Source organism: Macaca fascicularis, chromosome 19 (genome assembly GCF_037993035.2).
Source record: "Macaca fascicularis isolate 582-1 chromosome 19, T2T-MFA8v1.1".
NCBI lineage: Eukaryota > Metazoa > Chordata > Mammalia > Primates > Cercopithecidae > Macaca > Macaca fascicularis.
Window position 1 is genome coordinate 46648197 of NC_088393.1, and position 21673 is coordinate 46669869.

The 21673-nt window shown below is 42.0% G+C and overlaps 2 protein-coding genes and 1 pseudogene across 5 annotated transcripts in view; 1 reads left to right on the forward strand and 2 right to left on the reverse strand.

Moving 5' to 3' along the window:
- LOC107128627 (small ribosomal subunit protein uS14-like) overlaps positions 1–21673 on the forward strand; it is a 108512-nt gene that overhangs the window by 13842 nt on the left and 72997 nt on the right. The gene's annotated exons all lie outside the window — the stretch shown is intronic.
- LOC102141184 (galectin-16) lies at positions 4229–9153 on the reverse strand. Of its 4 annotated transcripts, XM_065534321.1 has the most exons (5): positions 9094–9153; positions 7206–7341; positions 6989–7065; positions 6278–6488; positions 4229–4481 (listed from the first exon to the last, which is right to left on the reverse strand). In XM_065534321.1, the coding sequence occupies exons 2-5, from the start codon at positions 7233–7235 to the stop codon at positions 4356–4358; spliced, it is 444 nt and encodes a 147-aa protein (XP_065390393.1). In that variant the 5' UTR covers positions 7236–7341; positions 9094–9153; the 3' UTR covers positions 4229–4355. The 4 variants fall into 4 exon arrangements, with proteins under 4 accessions (XP_065390393.1, XP_045237178.1, XP_073879595.1 ...); XM_045381243.2 differs by lacking the exon at positions 7206–7341; XM_074023494.1 differs by lacking the exon at positions 7206–7341 and having other exon boundaries at positions 6989–7120.
- On the reverse strand, positions 11706–12765 carry LOC102116601 (glycine cleavage system H protein, mitochondrial pseudogene; annotated as a pseudogene).

Consider the following 21673-nt stretch of genomic DNA (forward strand, 5'->3'; position numbering starts at 1 on the left):
CCAATTGCAAAAGAGCAGACACCCTCCTGAATCATAAAACTAGTTTTGATAAATTGGTGAACTGAGAGCATACACAGTATTATTAATTCTGTTCTAATTTCTGCTTCACTGTGGAGTCTCTTTGCATAGTCTTAAAAGATTATTGCTATGAAATATTCTTTTACATTTAACCCATAACCTCTGTAATTCTGCGGTTGTAATTGGTTGTCTTACCTAATAATCTGTTGCTTTGCTTCATAATATTTAAATTGGCATCTCTATTTTCCAAAAGGCATAAATACTAATATGGATTTTTTAGTTAAGCCAGAAGAAAGTTCACTTTATTTACTAACATAACTTATACATAAAGGTTTAATACATCTCCCTGCTTCTTTTCTTTTGCATCATGACAACCACTGAAAATAATATTTCTATAGCAGTTGGGGGTAAATAGACAGTGGCTTTTGTGGCCAGAGGTGAATGGCCCAGGGTCTCCAGCACTCCAGGTCCCACTGAGCCTGCCCCACAGCTGAGGGCATCGGTATTTCCACACACCTATAGTGCATGGTGCCCCAGAATAGAGATTGGATGCCCTCCTTTATTCAAATGGGAAGTTGAGAGTATTGCCATTGTAATTAAATTAATACATACATATTTATACACTGTTAAAATCTGGTTGGATTTATGTCCCTTCACAAAACAAATCACTTAAATGAAACCACAGAGTTAACATAATTAAGTACATCTGCTTCTGTGAGATGCTGCTCTTTTAAATTGAATTAGAATCTAATTTGAAATGTCAATAAAAAGTTCAAATATTCAACTCAATTATATTTAGATTTCTTTTTGTTTTATTTTGAGATGGAGTTTAGCTCTTGTCACCCAGGCTAGAGTGCAATGGCATGATCTCAGCTCACTGCAAGCACCTTCTTTTGGGTTCAAGCGATTCTCCTGCTTCAACCTCCCGAGTAGCTGGGATTACAGACACGTGCCACCATGCCCAGCTAATTTTTGTATTTTTAGTAGAGATGGAGTTTCACCATGTTGGCCAGGCTGGTCTCGAACTCCTGACCTCAGGTGATCCACCCACCTCAGCCTCCCACAGTGCTGGGGTTACAGGCGTGAGCCACCACGCCTGGCCTTTTTAGATTATTTTACTTTATTTTAATTACTTATTATTATGAATTTATTGTTATAAAAATGCTAGTTTTTAAAAAAAATCAATCAATATAACAAAGAACAAAGAAGATGATCAACAAGCATTCCCACCTCCACGATCTGGAAATAACTGTCATCAATCCAAAAGCTGACGCATGGTGGATCCCTTCACACCAGTTCACAGTACAAAGTAACCCCTTGCTTATAGAAAACATTATTATCATTATTATTTTTGAGACAGAATTTGACTCTTGTAGCTCAGGCTGGAGTGCAATGGTGCAATCTTGGCTCACTGCAACCTCTGCCTCCCAAGTTCAAAGGATTCTCCTACCTCAGCCTCCCAAGCAGCTGATATTACAGGCACGCACCACCATGGCCAGCTAATTTTTTGTATTTTTAGTAGAGATGGGGTTTCACCATGTTGGCTAGGCTGGTCTTGAACTCCTGAACTCAGGTGGTACACTCGCCTCAAGCTCCCAAACTGCTGGGATTACAGGCGTGAGCCACCGCACCCGGAATAGAAAATATTATTAAGTAGCAAACAGTAGCAGTATGCTTGGGGGTTTTAGGATTGATTATTTTCAAATCTCTAGAAAAGCTGTAATTCCAGGGCAGAGTCTCATCTGTTAATGGGGGACTGGTCTAAGGTTCCTTCCAGCTCTCAGATTAATGGTTTCCCAGGTTGATCTGCTCCCTGCCACTCACCCATCCTTGGTTTTGTTTGTTTGTTTGTTTATTTTTACAGAGACAAGGAAGGTCTCACTATATTGCCCAGGCTGGTCTTTAACTCCTGGCCTCAAGTGATCCTCCTGCCTTGGCCTCCCAAAGTGCTGGAGTTACAGATGTGAGCCATTGTGCTCAGCTCATCCTTGGCTGTTCAAGTGTGGAGGTAAATAGATGCCAAGGTTACCTCCAGGTCAGAAGTGGCAGATGCCCCAGGGCAGAATCATAAACCTAACCAGGCCTCCCGCTGCACAAAGACCTTATTTTCTGAAACTTAAACCTGGACAGAGGTCTGACCGGTAGCACTGTGTTCTTGAATATCAGGCCAAAATTGAAAACTGGGACTATCCAGAAGAACCTGGTAGCCGCAGGTGCAGTCTGCAGTCCAATGGTCAGCTACGAAAACAGGCTACTTGTACTTTCTCTTTTTCATGGAGTCTTTGACGTAAAAATTGGTAACACTTTCTTGCTTCTGGTGTGCTTCCCTTTCTTATTCATTTTCCATAAGTAGCTTCCTCCATCCCACCTCCCAACAGGCACAGTCAATTCAAGACATTTTAACCATGAAAATGAGTCTCCATAACACAAGTTTAGAGGACAGGCATGGTGACTGACGCCAGTAATCCCAGCACTTCAGGAGGCCGAGGCAGGCAGATCACTTGAGGTCAGGAGTTCAAGACCAGCCTGACCAACATGGTGAAACCCCATCTCTACTAAAAATACAAAATTAGCCAGGCATAGCAAAAGGGCTGTCATTCTGCCATCTTGGTAGGAACTCCAAGAAGCTGAGAATGGAGGCTGAGGGTAAGTGCTACAGAGAAACATTCCCAGAGAAAATGAAAATAGGTGTCTGGTTGGTTTCACCAATGATATGGATTAGGGACTGCTGTCTATTTTATTTTGCCCCTCTAAAATAGGTGTATTCATTGCCTTTTTCTTGTCTCTTTCAGTCTTCTTTGCTTGATTTGTATAAAGCAGATAATGTGTTCCTTTGATGCACAGGTTGAGAGAGATTGCATGTGATAAGTTGTAGTCACATCACAGACACCATATTCTGATTAGATAAGACACTGCACTTTACTCTGAGCCTGTTCCTATAATTGTACGCCTTCAGAGATTCCTCACAGGGTGTGTTTTTGGTATATGGGAAGTAGTTCTGAGGGGAACTAGTTGCCAAGGATGGCCCCTCATGACTACAGTCACAATAACTACAGCTTGTGGAGTCCTCTCCTTTTGATTAGGGCTGTCTGTGTGACTCACCTTGATCAATGTAAAGTCATAGAAGTGACACTGTCTGCCATTCAAAGGTAGGTCTGTGATGCTGTGCATCTTCTCCATGAGCCTTTTGGAAGACTTTCTTTGGTGAAAGCCAATCACCATTCATTAAGTCTAAGAACTGTGAGAGTCTATTTGAGGAAATTAAAGGCATGAATGGGAAGGTGAGGTAGTGAAGGAAATAATCAGCCAGTTTCCAGGTGTTCACTCAGCCCTAGTGTTGAATTGGGCATGAGTAAAGCATCCCTTGAAATCCCAGCCTAAAAGATCCCTCAGAAAATGTGACTCCCATCACATGATCGACCACTCACATGAGTTCAGTAAACCTGTAAAGCTGGGAGAGATCAAAATAAATGATTGCTTCTAACCAATATGTGTTGGGCGGTTTTCTATGCTGCAGTTTATCACAGGAATAGCAGCAAAGCAGAGTCTGCTCACTGTGTCCATGTACATGAATTGTGTCTATTCCAATAATAATCTTCGTGTTCTCTGATCTAAAACCATGACCATTTATTTCCAAAGAGAAACCCCTGGATTCTCCCCACATAAAATGAAAAACTTTTCAAATATTTGCAAATAAGAATAATTGGGATTATTTAAGGGGAATCACTGGGCTCCCGTGATTCTCTATTACTTGGATTGAAAACTTTACATGCAAAACTTGTCATCTTTTTCTTCACTTCTTTCACAGCAGCCCGCACAAAGCCAGGCATAGTGTTCATACACAATAAGCATCCTGAGAACAATGGGAAAAGTTAAGAAATTCCACATCATTTTCCTCAAGTTATAGGTTTTTCCCAAAGCTACTAGGTACACCTGCCTGGCTGTAAACAGCTGTCTAACATTTAAGTGCCGTGAGTCATCTGAGATTGGGTAAGTATTTTGGTTCAGACTGTCTGACGTCAACTACGTACTATAGAAGGATGCTGTTTCTAATGTCTTATCAGACATTCCAGGGACCTTGTCACTCACTCCCTTTGTCACAGGAAGGTTTATCCCCTTTGATTTCCTGATGCCTCCCATAGAATGCCCTGGCCCCTTTTGGGGATGATCACATCCTCTTTCCCCCTCTTAAAGCAAGAACCAAATCATGTGCGGTTTCGTGCTGTTTTAATGACCAAGTGTAGGGGAAAGGGTTGAGGAGGGATAATTCTGTTTGCAGGCTCCAGGAATCCCATGGTCAGGTAGAAAGAGGGTTTCCTCAACAATGAAGAGTGTAATCATCTCCATCCATTGCTGACAAGCACTGAGTCCAGGGAGACATCTCTGCATACTTGAATCATCTTCACATATGATGGTGGGATTCGATGGACAAAGGCGTAAATGTATTCACCATTTACCTTTACCTTTAAGAGGAAAAATGCATCAGAAAGACAAGTTTTCAGCCTCCTCTCTACTCTGCCCTAGTACCAATAACATTCTCCAAGAAAACTCCTGGTTATACAAGTGAATGTTGTAGATACACTTCTGTTTACAGATGATGTTTTGTACCTATTTGAGACAGTTGCTGACTTTATTTCTAGTTTCCTCTCATTCCTCTTGTGACGTTCTACACTCTGTGTCACACAGTCCCTGTTACTCAGCCTCCCTTTTAAACTGGATGACCCCATTACCAGGGACTGTGTTTCAGGAACCTGAGACCCTGCATCTCACACAGGACCTGCCACAGGGTTAGTGCTAGACCATGTTCATTGAAATGCATACTTTTCAGTTCCACGAATTGTGACTGCCTTTCATTATTGATGGCACAGTTCCTCTTTGGAGTAGCCTACATCTGAGGTGTTAGTGGCAAAGAATGAAGCCCAGGGTTCTTAGAGAGTTAAAGGAAGACAGGTCTTGTATAACATAAGATATTATCTTCAACAACTTCTAAGCATAGGAAAAGATCCCTCACATGAATCTGAATGAGATGGGAATCTTTTGGCCTACTCATTAGAGAAAGCAAGAGAGTATGGATATATTCCTTATATTGAGACTATAGAGAAAGTCACCTTATTAGTATTAGTTTTTCAAATTTAACATGCACATATTTTTCAACCAATTTTTTCATTTTTTTGTAATTATGTCCCAATATAAGTATTGGGAGGTTGGTAATGACAAAAGGATTTATTTGAAAGCCTGATACAGCATCATTTGTGAGAGCAAAATACTGGGAACAACTTCAATGCCCAACTGAACAATTGAAGCAGCACCATGGATTGAGAATGTCTTCAAGATATATTCTTTGGTAAAAAACCAACTTAGTTCCTAAAGTGTAATGTGTAGAGCAACTTATACCAGGATTTGCTTAAACACAAATGAAATCATAGACATATCTATATGCTTCCATAGGCAAAGATTTCCTCTGAAGGGGTTGGCTCGGTGGCATATGCCTGTAATCCCACTATATTGGGAGGCTGAGTTGGGCTGATAACTTGAGACTGGGAGTTCAAAACCAGCCTGGCCAACATGGTGAAACCCTGTCTCTGCCAAAAATAAAAAAAATTAGCCAGATGTGGTGGCATGCACCTGTAATCCCAGGTACTTGGGAGGCTAAGGCAAGAGACTCACTTGAATCCGGGAGGTGGAAGTTGCAGTGAGCTGAGATCATGTCACTGCCCTCCAACCTGGATGACAAAGTAAGTCTCTGTCTCAAAAAAAAAAAAAAAAAAAAAAAATTCTCTCTGAAGGAGAGCAGAGCACTGGTAATGTTATTCGTATGAGTAGAATTGGGGCCCAAAAGTGAGACGAAGACGTAAGTTTTGATTGATAGAAAAAACTTTTTTCTTAAGTATGATTGATAGAAAAAGCTTTTTTCTTAAGTATGATTGATAGAAAAAACTTTTTTCTTAAGTATATTGTATTCATTCAGCTACATGAAAATTTAAATACTGGCATACGTAGAAATGAGCACTATGTGAAAAGACAGAGGAGATTCTCCACTATTGGGGAAATGGAAGGTGAGCCGACCTTGACCTTGGTCAGATTTGGGAAAGAGCTGAGGACGGCAGTGCAAGCAGAGGGTGCTCTGTGATGAAAACCTGGGGCAGGGGTAGTTATGGGAGATGGGCCCTGAGGGACTGGTGAGGCCAGGTCAATGAGAGCTGCCTCTTGCTCTGGGATCCCAAAGAGCCTGGGTGCTAGGAGCTCCAGGGGTGCTCACCTCATACTCATTGCGACACACATAGATGCGCAGGTCAAATGGTTTGCCATCCTCAAAGGGCACATAGTGTAAATTCTCCTCCAACATCCATATCCCAAACTCACGACTGTTCATGACCACACGACGGCCTAAGTGCACTCGCAAATGGAAGGCAATTTCTGACTCCTCATTCATCTCAGTGTAGAAATCCACCTGCAGCTGTGGTTCATTGCTGAGGGCAAAGCACACAGCATGTTGGACAGGTTCCTTCATTGTGCAGACACACACTTGACACACACACAAATCCCTTCCCCCCTTTACCCAAGGAAAAAGTCTCCCCGATGATACTGCAGGCCTGATCCCTGTGGGGATGCTTAAGCTCCTCGTGCCCCCAGCAGGGAGATGCTGTGCTCCTCATCCCCAGATGAAAACTGAGTCACAGCCACTGACCTGGGCCTATGACTTGTTCATTCCCTGAAAATTCTATGCCCCTTGATGAAGAGCCACAGCCCCAACCCACTGAGTGTCCTCCTCCGCTAGACCCCGTGACTGGCCCACAGGTAGTTGCTGCAGATTTCATGCCTGATGCTGGAGGGTCTCCAGGACCTGCACCTGCATGGGGCCTCCATCCTGCCAACTGGACATTTCCACATCACCCACACATAAGGTCGAACTGTTAGCAAATATACTCCTTTCTCCTCCACCCTCTCCATTGGACCATGGAGTACTCACACAGAAGAGTCGATCGGTGTCCCTTTGATTATCACGCAGGAACCAACAGACAAAGACACAGGCAGTTTGTATGGCACCTGCCAGAGTATTGAGAGTAAGTGAGAGGTGCAGGGTCAGGCGCAGTCTCCCCTCCTGTAACATATTCCCATAGTGCAGGAGGTTAGAGATCACAGGGAAGACTCTGTGGACTCTCCCCTTTCACCCTACCACATCAGACCCCGTGTTCCTGAAGATATGGTGGACCCATAGGTAAGAGCAAGGGTTCAGGAGCCAAGATGCCTGGATTCCGGTCCTCATTCTGCCTTTTACTAGCCGTGCAATCTTAGATCGGTTACTTGACTTCCTCAGTTTCCCTAAAACAAAGAGGATTATCACGAATTCCTACTTTGTAAGAAATTCTTTATAATAGAGCAGTTAATATATGTAAACCTTTTCCCCTAATCCCTGGCATGGGTAGGGCCTGTTAGTGGTGACCTAACAGAACCGGGGAGTCCTCCTGAGACACTGACCTGCCTTCATTTTCAACTCTGAAAATGAAAACAAGACTTGAGGATGTAAGAATTTAGAAATTCACTCCAGTGAGAGAAACAACACTTGTTGAAAGAGAGAGAAATGATGAAAGAACAGGAAACCCCTGTGTGTGGGAGGCACATGCATCACGATCAAGGGCAATGGACGTCCTTCCAAGAAGGGGCACACATTACTGAGAGCACAGCCCCAGTACTTGCACAAAAGAAGCCTGTGGGTCAGAGACATAACTGGAGGGAACGATTGATTTCTACCACGACTACAAGTGGTTGATGATTTTTCTGTATTTTTGAGATAGGGTCTTGCTCTGTTGCCCAGGCTGACATGCAGTGGTGCGATAATAGCTCAATGAAACGTCGAACTCCTGGGCTGCAGTGATCCTCACACATCTGCCCCCTCTTGTGTAGCTGGGGCGAAAGGTGCCTGCCACTCTGACAGTCTGATATTTAAAGTTTTTTAAAGAAAGGGTCTCACTATGATACCCAGACCAGTCTCAAACTTCTGGCCTCAAGTTATCCTCTCATCTTTGTCTCTGAAATTGGTGGGATGATGGCCATGAGCCAGTGAACCCGGCTGCTTTGTTGATTAATATCCACTGTGAGCTCTGTCTGAACTGAGACTAAACTGTTCCTTCATGGGTGGAGGAACAAGTTTAGACTCAGTTGAGACAGAGCTTACAGTGGGTATTTTACGTGATTCAGTCTCTGAAACCATGGCCTCTGATGTCCTTCTCTAGCAAACCTCCTGTCTCACAATGAAAAGTACAGGATAGGCTGGAGACAGGGAAGCTGAGCCTGGGAGGCAAGAGCCAGTGGTCACTCTGTGCAGACCCCACCTGAGGAACCATCACCCCCATAGTCTGCATTCCTCTTCCCCACTCTTACTGGGAAGAGACATCTACTGACCATACATTCCACTCTCACAAGTGATCTGAAACAAGTCCTTGGTAACTCACAATCTCCAAGATCCCCACCAGTTAAGCCATCTGGGATTCACATTGCCACACATGAAAAGACACACAGTTCCTTCATCAGAGATGCTGCTGTGTGGGGAGGAACCTTCACATGCACAGAAGGCCACACGTATGTTTTCCCTTCAATACCCAGTCACATCCCAGCACACACATCCACAGTCACACAGAGCCATGCCACTCACTGAGTCACACACACCTGTTCACTGTATGCATAAAGATGCTCATGCACTGGTCTGGCTGTGCACAAACACACACTCATATCACAAAGAGGAAGACAAAGCACAATCACCCCTTACACTGATACACACACCTGCTTGACCTGGTGGGCCATCCACCTCCCACCTAAAGTCATATCATCTCAGCAGAGTTCACTCTCATCAGACACCACCTCATGCTCACACAGGGTTACATTGGTCCAGGATCCACACCCCACATGGTACAAGCATCTCAGATACCTAGCCTCAGTGTTTCTCTTCCACACACCCAGAACTCTCAGTAAAGCATTCACAGTAGGAATGCTCATATTTTCATCTCATAAAATACCCCATTTCTTTCTTGGTTTGTGTGATGTGAGATTATTGAAGGCTGTGCCTTTTCAACTCACAGTTAGAAATGACATTGTTCTCTCCCTCTGGGCGACCTTTGGAATTGTGTCCAGTCTTCTGAGTGAATCTCTGAGTTGCAGCACTTAAATGACCCCTTTAAGCCTTGCCCTCTGGCTTCATTCCAGATTCCAGGCTCCTCCCAGCAAGCTTTCCTTGCAGCATGAGAAAGGGTCAGGTGTCATGAAGAAATTCAGTCACAATCATAGCTATTTGCAAGTCTGTGTTTGTAATGCAGCAGAAATGACAGTGGGGAAGGTATCAGGCTGTGGATGGGGTTACCAGGGAAATGCATAGATAAGGATGATGGAGTGAGGGGTAGTGATTGTAAAGCCTAGCCTTTGTGCCTCTCAAGCCTTTTCTCCACTATGCAGAATCTACCCAGAAGTTGTACATTTCCCCAATTTTGTACAATGGCTAAACAAGAAAAAAAAGTTGGAGATTTTGGGAAAACATGTTAGCGCCCTATAAGGTAATTCTTCTCCCTGCCTTTAAACGTTCTGGGACAGCACTGACCTTGATCCTGAGGAGGATCTGGGGAGAGAAGTAGAGAAAGTTCTTGAATGAACCTGCCCCACACTAAGCCACTTGGCTTTGCCAGGTAAGGGCCACTTTCATCTGACTGTCACACACTTGGGCTCTAGCTACACCCTCTGTTGATGTCCATGCAAATCAAAGTTTCAGAGACACTGTTTCTTCTGCATATTCTGGCAGAAAGGTGAGATTTATTACTATTATTATTATACTTTAATTTCTGGGGTACATGTGCACAATGTGCAGGTTTGTTACATAGGTATACATGTCCCATGTTTGTTTGCTGCACCCATTAACTTGTCATTTACATTAGGTATTTCTTCTAATGCGATCCCTCTCCATCCCCCCCACCCCAGACAGGCCCCCATGTGTGATGTTCCCCGCCCTGTGTCCAAGTGTTCTCATTGTACAATTCCCACCTATGAGTGAGAACATGCAGTGTTTGGTTTTCTGTCCTTGTGATAGTTTGCTCAGAATGACAGTTTCCAGCTTCATCCATGTCCCTGCAAAGGACATGAACTCATCCTTTTTAATGGCTGCCTAGAATTCCATGGTGTATATGTGCCACATTTTCTTAATTCAGTCTATCATTGATGGACATTTGGTTTGGTTCCAAGTCTTTGCTATTGTGAATAGTGCTGCAATAAACATATGTATGCATGTGTCTTTATAGCAGCATGATTTATAATCCTTTGGGTATATACCCAGTAATGGGATTACTGGGTCAAATGGTATTTCTAGTTCTCGATCCTTGAGGAATCGCCACACTGTCTTCCACAATGGTTGAACTAGTTTACAGTCCCACCAACAGTGTAAAAGCGTTCCTATTTCTCCGCATCCTCTCCAGCATCTGTTGTTTCCTGACTTTTTAATGATTGCCATTCTAACTGGTGTCAGATGGTATCTCATTGTGGTTTTGATTTGCATTTCTCTGATGGCGAGTGATGATAAGCATTTTTTCATGTGTTTGTTGGCTGCATAAATGTCTTCTTTTGAGAAGTGTCTGTTCATATGCTTTGCCCACTTTTTGATGGGGTTGTTTGTTTTTTTCTTGTAAATTTGTTTAAGTTCTTTGTAGATTCTGGATATTAGCCCTTTGTCAGATGGGTAGATTGCAAAAATTTTCTCATTCTGTAGATTGCCTATTCTGTCCCACACTAAGCCACTTGGCTTTGCCAGGTAAGGGCCACTTACCTGCCAGGTTGCCCACTCTGATGGTAGTTTCTTTTGCTGTGCAGAAGCTCTTCAGTTTAATTAGATCCCGTTTGTCTATCTTGGCTTTTGTTGCCATTGCTTTTGGTGTTTTAGTCATGAAGTCCTTGCCCATGCCTATATCCTAAATGGTATTGCCTAGGTTTTTTTTTCCAGGGTTTTCATGGTTTAACATTTAAATCTTTAATCCATCTTGAATTAAGTTTTGTATAAGGTGTAAGGAAGGGATCCAGTTTCAGCTTTCTACATATGGCTAGCCAGTTTTCCCAGCACCATTTATTAAATAGGGAATCCTTTCCCCATTTCTTGTTTTTGTCAGGTTTGTCAAAGATCAGATGGTTGTAGATGTGTGGTGTTATTTCTGAGGGCTGTGTTGTGTTCCATTGGTCTATCTCTGTTTTGGTACGAGTACCATGCTGTTTTGGTTACTGTAACCTTGTAGTGTACTTTGAAGTCAGGTAGCATGATGCCTCAAGCTTTGTTCTTTTTACTTACAATTGTCTTGGCAATGTGGGCTCTTTTTTGGTTCCATATGAACTTTAAAGCATTTTTTTCCAATTCTGTGAAGAAAGTCATTGGTAGCTTGATGGGGATGGCATTGAATCTATAAATTACCTTGGGCAGTATGGCCATTTTCTTTTCTTTTTTTTTTTTTTTGGTGATTTATTTTTTATTATGTTAAAGGTGATCTTGGCTTAAGAAAAACCAGATTCGTGACTAAAGGAAACATTTTCTTGGAGCTTTTCATTGTCTGGCTTAAATTTCCTTTAAAAAAAAAAGTAACTTTCCCTAAGTTAAAGTTAGCACTTTCACAAATGCTAGCAGAGTCACTAAATGAAATATTAACATCAAAACAAAAAAAACATGATTAACGAAGAAGTATTTTATTATTTTGCTGCAAAGCTGTTGCTTCACCGTATAAAAATAGCACCAGCAAATGCAGTGTATTGCAAAATCAAGATAGTGGTGTGTCATCTAACACTGTACAAGCAACAAAAACCTCTTCACTCCCAGTTATTTCCAATGGAAAGGTCATTAAGTATTTCATCCCAAATCCAGGCAAGTTACAATATTATATAAGGCTTAAGAATAACAACATTATCTTTGAATTATGTAATTTTTAAAACTAGTTTTTACCATGGATAATTTAATGAATTCTGAACACTAGAGCCTAGTCTAAAATCTATAATCATTACAAAGTTAAAGGACATTTTCCTTCATTAGCAGCGTTAACAGTAGTTTTTTTCTTCCCCATTGGTAATGCTATAAGTTGCTATTCTAAGTCTTCTATCCACCACTAATTTAAGACAATCTGCTGGGTTGTGGTATTTCATACTAGTTTATTTAGGGGTTCCATTTTCACTCCTCAATAGATTTGATGTATTTCTCATATGCTTCTTCACTCATAAGTTCATCTAGTTCTGAAGGGTTACTCAGTGTCATCTTGATCAGCCAACCTGCAACCAAAAAACAACCATCTTCATAACAAGATTTGTTTACAAGTCCTGGATTTTCTGCAAGAGCTTCATTAATTTCAGTTACTTCTCCTGATAAAGGAGAATAGAGTTCACTAGCAGCTTTCACACTTTCCAAAGCACCAAACTCATCTTGTTTGTTCAATTTTGTCCCAACTTCAGGTAGACTACAGTAAACGACATCTCCCAATGCTTCCTGTGCAAAATTGCTGATTCCCACTGTTCCAATACCATTTTCTGTTGTTATCCATTCATGTTTCTCTGTGAATTTACGCACCAAGAGCAGAGCGGGTCGCGTGCGCAGTGTCCGGACGGCGCCCGCCCCCAACTGCCAGGGCCTCAGCGGGCAGGGCGCGGCGGGTGACCGGACAGCGCGCAGGGTGCGGAGCAGGTCCCGCATGCTCCGCACCACTCGCAGCGCCATGTTCGCAGGGATGGGGGTCGCAGCGCTACGCCTCGGCCACCCGCGCCGGGAGGCGGGGGGCCATTTTCATGATATTGATTCTTCCTATCCATGAGCATGGAATGTTCTTCCATTTGTTTGTATTCTCTTTTATTTCATTGAGCAGTGGTTGGTCGTTCTCCTTGAAGAGGTTCTTCACATCCCTTGTAAGTTGGATTCCTAGGTATTTTATTCTCTTTGTAGCAATTGTGAATGGGAGTTCACTCACGATTTGGCTCTCTGTTTGTCTGTTATTGGTGTTTGGGAATGCTTGTGATTTTTTGCACATTGATTTTGTATCCTGAGACTTTGCTGAAGTTGCTTATCAACTTAAGGAGATTTTGGGCTGCGACAATGGGGTTTTCTAAATATACAACAATGTCATCTGCAAACGGGGACACTTTGACTTCCTCTTTTCCTAATTGAATACCATTTATTTCGTTCTCCTGCCTGATTGCCCTGTCCAGAACTTCCAACACTGTGTTGAATAGGAGTGGTGAGAGAGGGCATCCCCATCTTTTGTCAGTTTTCAAAGGGAATGCTTTCAGTTTTTGCCCATTCAGTATGATATTGGCTTTAGGTTTGTTATAAATAGCTCTTATTATTTTGAGATACGTTCCATCAATACCTAGTTTATTGAGAGTTTTTAGCATGAAGGGCTGTTGAATTCTGTCGAAGGCCTTTTCTGCATCTGTTGAGATAATCATGTGGTTTTTGTCACTGGTTCTGTTTATGTGATGGATTACATTTATTGATTTGTATATGTCGGACCAGTCTTGCATCCCCTGTATGAAGCCGACTTGATTGTGGTGGACAAGATTTTTGGTGTGCTGCCAGATTCGGTTTACCAGTATTTTGTTGAGGATTTTTGCATTGATGTTCATCAGGGATATTGCTCTAAAATTCTCTTTTGTTGTTGTTGTTGTGTCTCTGCTAGGCTTTGGTGTCAGGGTGATACTGGCCTCATAAAACGAGCTAGGGAGGATTCTCTCTTTTTCTATTGATTGGAATAGTTTCAGAAGGAATGGTATCAGTTCCTCCTTGTACCTCTGGTAGACTTCAGCTGTGAATCTATCTGATCCTGGACTTTTGTTTTGGTTGGTAGGCTATTAATTATTGCCTCAATTTCCAAGTCTGTTATTGGTCTATTCAGAGATTCAAATTCTTCCTGGTTTAGTCTTGGGAGGGTGTATGTGTCCAGGAATATATCCATTTCTTCTAGATTTTCTAGTTTATTTGCATAGAGGTGTTTATAGTATTCTCTGATGGTAGTTTGTATTTCTGTGGGATCAGTGGTGATATCCTCTTTATCATTTTTATCGCATCTATTTGATTCTTCTCTCTTTTCTTCTTTATTAGTCTGGCTAGTGGTCTATCAATTTTGTTGATCTTTTCAAAAAACTAGCTCCTGGATTCACTGATTTTTTTGATGGTTTTTTTTTTGTGTGTGTGTGTCTCTATCTCCTTCAGTTCTGCTCTGATCTTAGTTATTTCTTGCCTTCTGCTAGCTTTTGAATGTGTTTGCTCTTGGGTCTCTAGTTCTTTTAATTGTAATGTTAGGGTGTCAATATTAGATCTTTCCTGTTTTCCCTTGTGGACATTTAGTGCTACAAATTTCCCTCTACATACTGCTTTAAATGTGTCCCAGAGATTCTGGTATGTTGTGTCTTTGTTCTCTTTGGTTTCAAAGAACATCTTTATTTCTGCCTTCATTTTGTTATGTACCCAGTAGTCATTCAGGAGCAGGTTGTTCAGTTTCCATGTAGTTGAGCTGTTTTGAGTGAGTTTCTTAATCCTGAGTTCTAGTTTGATTGCACTGTGGTCTGAGAGACAGTTTATTGTGATTTCTGTTCTCTTACGTTTGCTAGGAGTGCTTTACTTCCAACTATGTGGTCAATTTTGGAATAAGTGCGATGTGCTGAGAAGAATGTATATTCTGTTGATTTGGGGTGGAGAGTTCTGTAGATGTCTATTAAGTCTACTTGATCCAGAGCTGAGTTCAAATCCTGGATATCCTTGTTAACCTTCTGTCTTGGTGAGCTGTCTAACATCGACAGTGGGGTGTTAAAGTCTCCCATTATTATTGTATGGGAGTCTAAGTGTCTTTGCAGGTGTCTAAGGACTTGCTTTATGAATCTGGATGCTCCTGTATTGGGTGCATATATATTTAGGATAGTTAGCTCTTGTTGAATTGATCCTTTTACCATTATGTAATGGCCTTCTTTGTCTCTTTTGATCTTTGTTGGTTTAAAGTCTGTTTTATCAGAGACTAGGATTGCCACTCCTGCTTTTTTTTTGCTTTCCATTTGCTTGGTAGATCTTCCTCCATCCCTTTATTTTGAGCCTATGTGTGTCTCTGCACATGAGATGGGTCTCCTGAATACAGCACACTGATGGGTCTTGACTCTTTATCCAATTTGCTAGTCTGTGTCTTTTAATTGGGGCATTTAGCCCATTTACATTTAAGGTTAATATTGTTATGTGTGAATTTGATCCTGTCATTATGATGTTAGCTGATTATTTTACCCATTAGTTGATGCAGTTTCTTGCTAGCATCAATGGTCTTTACAATTTGGCATGTTTTTGTAGTGGCTGGTACCAGTTGTTCCTTTCCATGTTTAATGCTTCCTTCAGGAGCTCTTGTAAGGCAGGCCTGGTGGTGACAAAATCTCTCAGCATTTGCTTCTCTGTAAAGAATTTTATTTCTCCTTCAGTTATGAAGCTTAGTTTGGCTGGATATGAAATTCTTGGTTGAAAATTATTTTCTTTAAGAATGTTGAATATTGGCCCCCAGTCTCTTCTGGCTTGTAGGGTTTCTGCCAGGAGACCTGCTGTTAGTCTGATGGACTTCTCTCTGTGGGTAACCTGACCTTTCTCTCTAACTGCCCTGAACATTTTTTCCTTCATTTCAACCTTGGCTAATCTGAGAATTATGTGTCTTGGGTTGCTGTTCTCGAGGAGTATCTTTGTGGTATTCTCTGTATTTCCTGAATTTGAATGTTGGCCTGCCTTGCTAGGTTGGCAAGTTCTCCTGGATAATATCCTGAAGAGTGTTTTCCAACTTGGTTCCATTCTCCCCATCACTTTCTGGTACACCAATCCAATGTAGATTTGTTCTTTTCACATTGTCCCATATTTCTTGGAGGCTTTGTTTGTTTGTTTTTACTCTTTTCTCTAAACTTCACTTCTCACTTTATTTCATTAATTTGATCTTCGATCCCTGTTACCCTTTCTTCCACTTGATTGAATCGGCTACTGAAGCTTGTGCATGCATCACGTAGTTCTCATGCCATGGTTTTCAGCTCCATCAGGTCATTTAAGGTCTTCTCTACACTGTTTATTCTAGTTAGCCATTCATCTAATCTTTTTTCAAGATTTTTAGCTTCCTTGCAATGGGTTCAAAGAACCTCCTTTAGCTCGGAGAAGTTTGTTATTACCAACCTTCTGAAGCCTACTTCTGTCAGCTCATCAAAGTCAGTCTGTGTCCAGCTTTGTTCTGGTGCTGGTGAGGTGCCACGATCCTTTGGAGGAGAAGAGGCACTCTGGTTTTTCAAGTTTTCAGCTTTTCTTCTCTGGTTCCCTATCTTTGTGGTTTTACAGCATTTTTGATGCTGGTGACCTACAGATGGGGTTTTGGTGTGGATGTCCTTCTTGTTGATGTTGATGCTATTCCTTTCTGTTTGTTAGTTTTCCTTCTAACACTCAGGTCCCTCAGCTGCAGGTGTGTTTGAGTTTGCTGGAGGTCCACTCCAGACGCTGTTTGCCTGGGTATCACCAGTGGAGGCTGCAGAACAGCAAATATTGCAGAACCGCAAATATTGCTGCCTGATCCTTCCTCCAGAAGCTTTGTCCCAGAGGGATACGCACCTGTATGAGGTGTCAGTCGGCCCCTTTTGGGAGCTGTCTCCCAGTTAGGCTACAAGGGGGTCAGGGACCCACTTGGGGAAGTAGGCTGTTGGTTCTCAGAGCTCAAACACCGTGCTGGGAGAACCATGCTCTCTTCAGACCTGTCAGACTGGGACATTTAAGTCTGCAGAAATTTCTGCTGCCTGGTGTTCAGCTATGCCCTGCCCCCAGAGCGGGGGTTTACAGAGGCAGCAGGCCTTACAGAGCTGTGGTGGGCTCTGCCCAGTTTGAGCTTCCCAGCCACTTTGTTTACCTATGCAAGCCTCAGGAATGGTGGACACCCCTCCCCCTGCCAGGCTGCTGCCTCCCAAGTCGACCTCAGACTGCCGCGCTAGCAGTGAGCAAGGCTCTGTGGGCATGGGACCTGTGGAGCCAGGCGCAGGATATAATCTCCTGGTGTACCGTTTACTAAGACCATTGGAAAAGCACAGTATTTGGTTAGCAGCCTCCCGATTTTCCGGGTACAGTCTGTCATGGCTTCCCTTTGCTAGGAAAGGGAAATCCCCCGACCCCTTGTGCTTCCCGGGTGAGGCGATGCCCTGCCCTGCTTCAGTTCACCCTCTTTGGGCTGCACCCACTGTCCAACCAGTCCCAATGAGATGAACCAGGTACCTCAGTTGTAAATGCGGAAGTCACCGTCTTCTGCGTTGATCATGCTGGGAGCCACAGACCAGAGCTGTTCCTATTCGGCCATCTTGGAACAGAATTGAGATTTGTTTTTTTCTTTGATTTATTTTTCCTTTTATTTTAGGTTCAGTGGTACATATGCAGATACAGTTGTGTCATGGGTTTTGTGGTAAATATGATTTCTTCATCTGGGTACTAAGCATAGTACTCAATAGTTATTTTTTGCTCCTATTGTACCTTTCACCCTCCACCCTCAAGTAGGTCCCCGTGTGTGTTGTTCTCCTCTTGGTGTCCATGAGTCTCATCATTTAGTTCACTCTTATAAGTGAGAACATACCGTATTTGGTTTTTTGTTCCTGCATTAGTTTGCTGAGAATAATGACTTCCAGCTCCATCCATGTTAATGCAAAAGACATAATCTCACTCTTTCGTAGGACTGCATAGTATTCCATTGTGTACATATACCACATTTTCTGTATTTAATCTGTCCTTGATGAGCATTTGGGTTCATTCCATGTCTTTGCTATTGTGAATAGTTTTGCAATGAACATTCATGTGCATATGTCTTTATGGCAGAATGATTTCTGTTCTTCTGGGTATACACCCAGTGATGGAATTGCTGGGTTGAATGGTAGTTCTGTTGTTAGCTGTTTGAGGAATCACCACGCTGCTTTCCACAATGGGTGAACTAATTTACACTTTCACCAACAATGTGTAAGTGCTCCCTTTTCTTCATAACCTTGTCAGTATCTGTCCTTTTCTGACTTTTTAATAAGAGCCATTCTGACTGGTGTGAGATGGTATCTCATTTTGGTTTTGATTTGTTTTTTCTCTAATGTTCAGTGATGTTAAGCTTTTATTATATGCTTTTTGGCCACCTGTATGTCCACTTTTGAAAAGTGTCTGTTCCTGTCCTATGCTCATCTTTTTTTGTGGTTGTTTTAAAACAGGTCTCACTCTGACACACAGGCTGGAGTGGTGTGGCACCGTCTCAGCTCACTGCACCCTCTGGCTCCTGGGCTCAGGTGATCCTCCCAGCTCAGCCTCCTGAGTAGCTGGGACTACAGGCTCATGTCGCCATGCCAGGCTAATATTTTCTAATTTTAGTAGAGACGGGTTTTTGCCATGTTACCCAGCCTGTTCTCAAATTCCTGGGCTCAAGCCATCCACCAGCCTTGGCTGCCCAACGTGCTGGAATTACAGGCATGAGCCATTGTGCTAAGCCCTTTACCCACTTTTTTATGGGTTTGTTTTTTCTTTCTTGTAAAGTTGTTGAAGTTTCTTATAGATTCTCAGATACTAGATCTTCTTCAGATACATAGTTTGGAAATATTTTCTCACATTCTGTAGGTGTGTTTGTAGTTCTCTCATTCCAGCGTGTTTCTAGTTTTGGATTTTACATTTAAGTCTTTAATCCATCTTGAATTGATTTTTGTATATGGTTTAAAGAAGGAGTTCAGTTTCAGTATTCTGCATATGGCTAGCCAGTTCTCCCAGCATCATTTCTTGAACAGGGAGTCTTTTCTTCATTGCTTGTTTGGTCAGATTTGTTGAAGATCAGATAGTTGTAGGTATATGGCCTTATTTCTGGGGTCTCCATTCTGTTCCATTGGTCTAGGTGTCTGAGACCACCATGTTTGGCAGGCTGGTCTCCAGTTATCTTCTGACCTCATGATAGGCCTGCCTCAGCCTCCCAAAGTGCTGGAATTACAGGTGTGAGCCACCATGCCCAGCCCCTTTGCCCACTTTTTAATGGAGTTGTTTGTCTTTTCTTGCAAAGTTACTGAAGTTCCTTGTAGATGCTAGATATAAGACCTTTTTCAGATACAAAATTTTCACATATTTTCTCCCATTCTGTAGATTGTCTGTTGACTCTGTTGGTAGTTTCTGTTGCTGTGCAGAAGCTCTTTAGCTTAAATAAATCCACTGTCAATTTTTGCTTTTCTTGTGATTGCTTTTGGCATGTTTGTCATAAAACTTTTTTCCATTTCTACATTCAGAATGATATTGCCTATGTAGTCTTCCAGGGTTTTTATAGTTTTGCATTTACATTTAAGTCTTTAACCCATATTGAGTTGATTTTTCTATATAATGTGAGGAAGAAGTTCAGTTTCAATCATCTGCATATGACTACCCAGTTACTCAGAACCATTTCTTGAATAGGAAATCCTTTTTACATTGCTTGTTTGGTCAGCTTAGTCGAAAGTCAGATGGTTGTAGGTGTGCGACCTTATTTCTGGGCTCTCTCTTCTGTCCCACTGGTCTGTGTGTCTATTTTTGTACCAGCACCATACTGTCCAGTTACTGTGGCCCCGTAGTACAGTTTGATGTTGGGTAATGTGATGTTTCCAGCTTGGTTCTTTTTGCTTAGAATTGTCTTGGTTATTCAACTCATTCTTGGTTCCATGTGTATTTTAAAATAGTTTTTTCTAATTCTATGAAGGATTTCATAGGTAGTTCAATAGAAATAGCATTGAATCTGTACATTTCTTTGGGCAGTATGGCTGTTTTAATGATAATGACTCTTGCTATCTAAGAGCAGAGGATGTTTTTCCATTTGTTTGGATCATCTCTGGTTTTTTAAGCAATGTTTTGTAATTCTCAGGGTAACAATCTTACACCTCCTGGTTAGCTGTATTTCTAGGTATTTTATTCTTTTTATGGCAATCGTGAATGAAACTGCAGTCCTAATTTGGCCCTGTGCTTCACTGTTGTTGGCATATAGGAGTTCTAGTGATTTTTGCACATTGATTTTGTGTCCTGAAACCAGCTTAAGAATCGTTAGGGTGGTGACTATGATATTTTCTAGATATGGAATCAGGTCTGCAAACAGGGATTGTTTGACCTCTCTTTCTGTTTGGATGCCCTTTCTTTCTTTCTCTTGCCTGATTGCTGTGGCCAGGACTTCAACACTATGTTGAAGAGGAGGGGTGAGAGAGGGCACTGCAGAAATCGTGGTCTGAAAATCCAAATTCAATTCCTGCTCCATTCATCATACATTTTTTGAGGTGTGATTTATCAAATACAAAACAGAACAAAACAAAAAATTTCTCTGTTAATTCTGCCTTATTGGCCGCTCACTTGCAAATACAGGCCCATAAGCACCAGATCTCAGCACCACGGACAGCACCACAGAAGAAACACAGCTTTGGGAGACTTGGACATCAAGGACAACATTGTCAAAGAGTAGATTTATTCTTTGGGGGCTCTCAGCAAAAACAGAAAAGCCCTAAAGACCTTTCAGTAGGTAAGCTTTTAGAGTGCAGAAATAACCTACTGTGTTTTGAGCAATGATGTATTTGCTGGGAGAAGACCATGAATTTGGGTTGACAAGCATGAAAGAGACATTGAGTAAGTCTCCAGAGGCAAATAAAAAATCGTTTGTTCAACATTGGTTCCTTGGCTCTATGTCTTCTCTTTTTATCTGAGACATCACTCCTGGCCACCATGAGCATAGGGTAGTAGCTGGTGTGAAGATGAGTGTAACAAATGGCCTAAATGAGCTGAACTGAACTGGTAACTATCAGTCAAGAAAAGGCAGTCACTGTGTGTTTGTATAGTAGGGGCATCATGTAGGACACTGTAGGTTATTCAAATACAATGGGCATCATCCAGCGACATGTAGATATGAAATCAAATTCATGTTCTGCTCAGAAATTCATAGGTTCCAAGATAGTTTTTATCCACTCAGAGCAAGAATTGCCTAATTCCCCAAGAAATGATTTCCATGCTGATGAGGGGCCTATGAACCATCATCAGAATAAAGAGGTGACCAAAACTATGAGAGGGATGATATAAGGAGGAAAGTGTACCTAACAAGAACCTGAGACTTTCCAGTGAAAGTGGAGGGAATTTCAGTTCATACAGGAAAGCAACAAGAAAGAGAGGCATGAAGGTGTCATTTACTGTGCATTGATACCTCAAGGTATCTGGATATTAGCTTAAAGGAGGGCAAGGAGAGAGGCATACCCATGAGTAAGGTTGGAGTTGAACAAGCTGTGGCAATGAACATGGAAAGAGAGGATGAAGATGATCAAGTTGACACCTGTGATAGGCCCTGCAGACAAAGAGGCTATTTGTTGAGATCCTTTTCAATCTGCATTGTTTGGCTTTTAGGTAATATATTGTTTATCTTCTTGTAAATGGTTCTCTATTTGTGCTATGAACCAGATGACAACAGCTCTTATAGAGGGAAAAGGGCTGTCATTGTTCCTACTTGGTAGGAGTTCTAAGAAGCTGACAGTAGAAGGTGGAGCCAATTGTTGCAGAGAAACGTTTTCAGAGAAGATGAAAATAGGGGTCTTGCTGATTTCAGCAATGATGAACCAGTGACGGATGCCTATTTTTTTTTGTTGTTTGTATTGGTTTCTTTGTTTTAATTTTTAT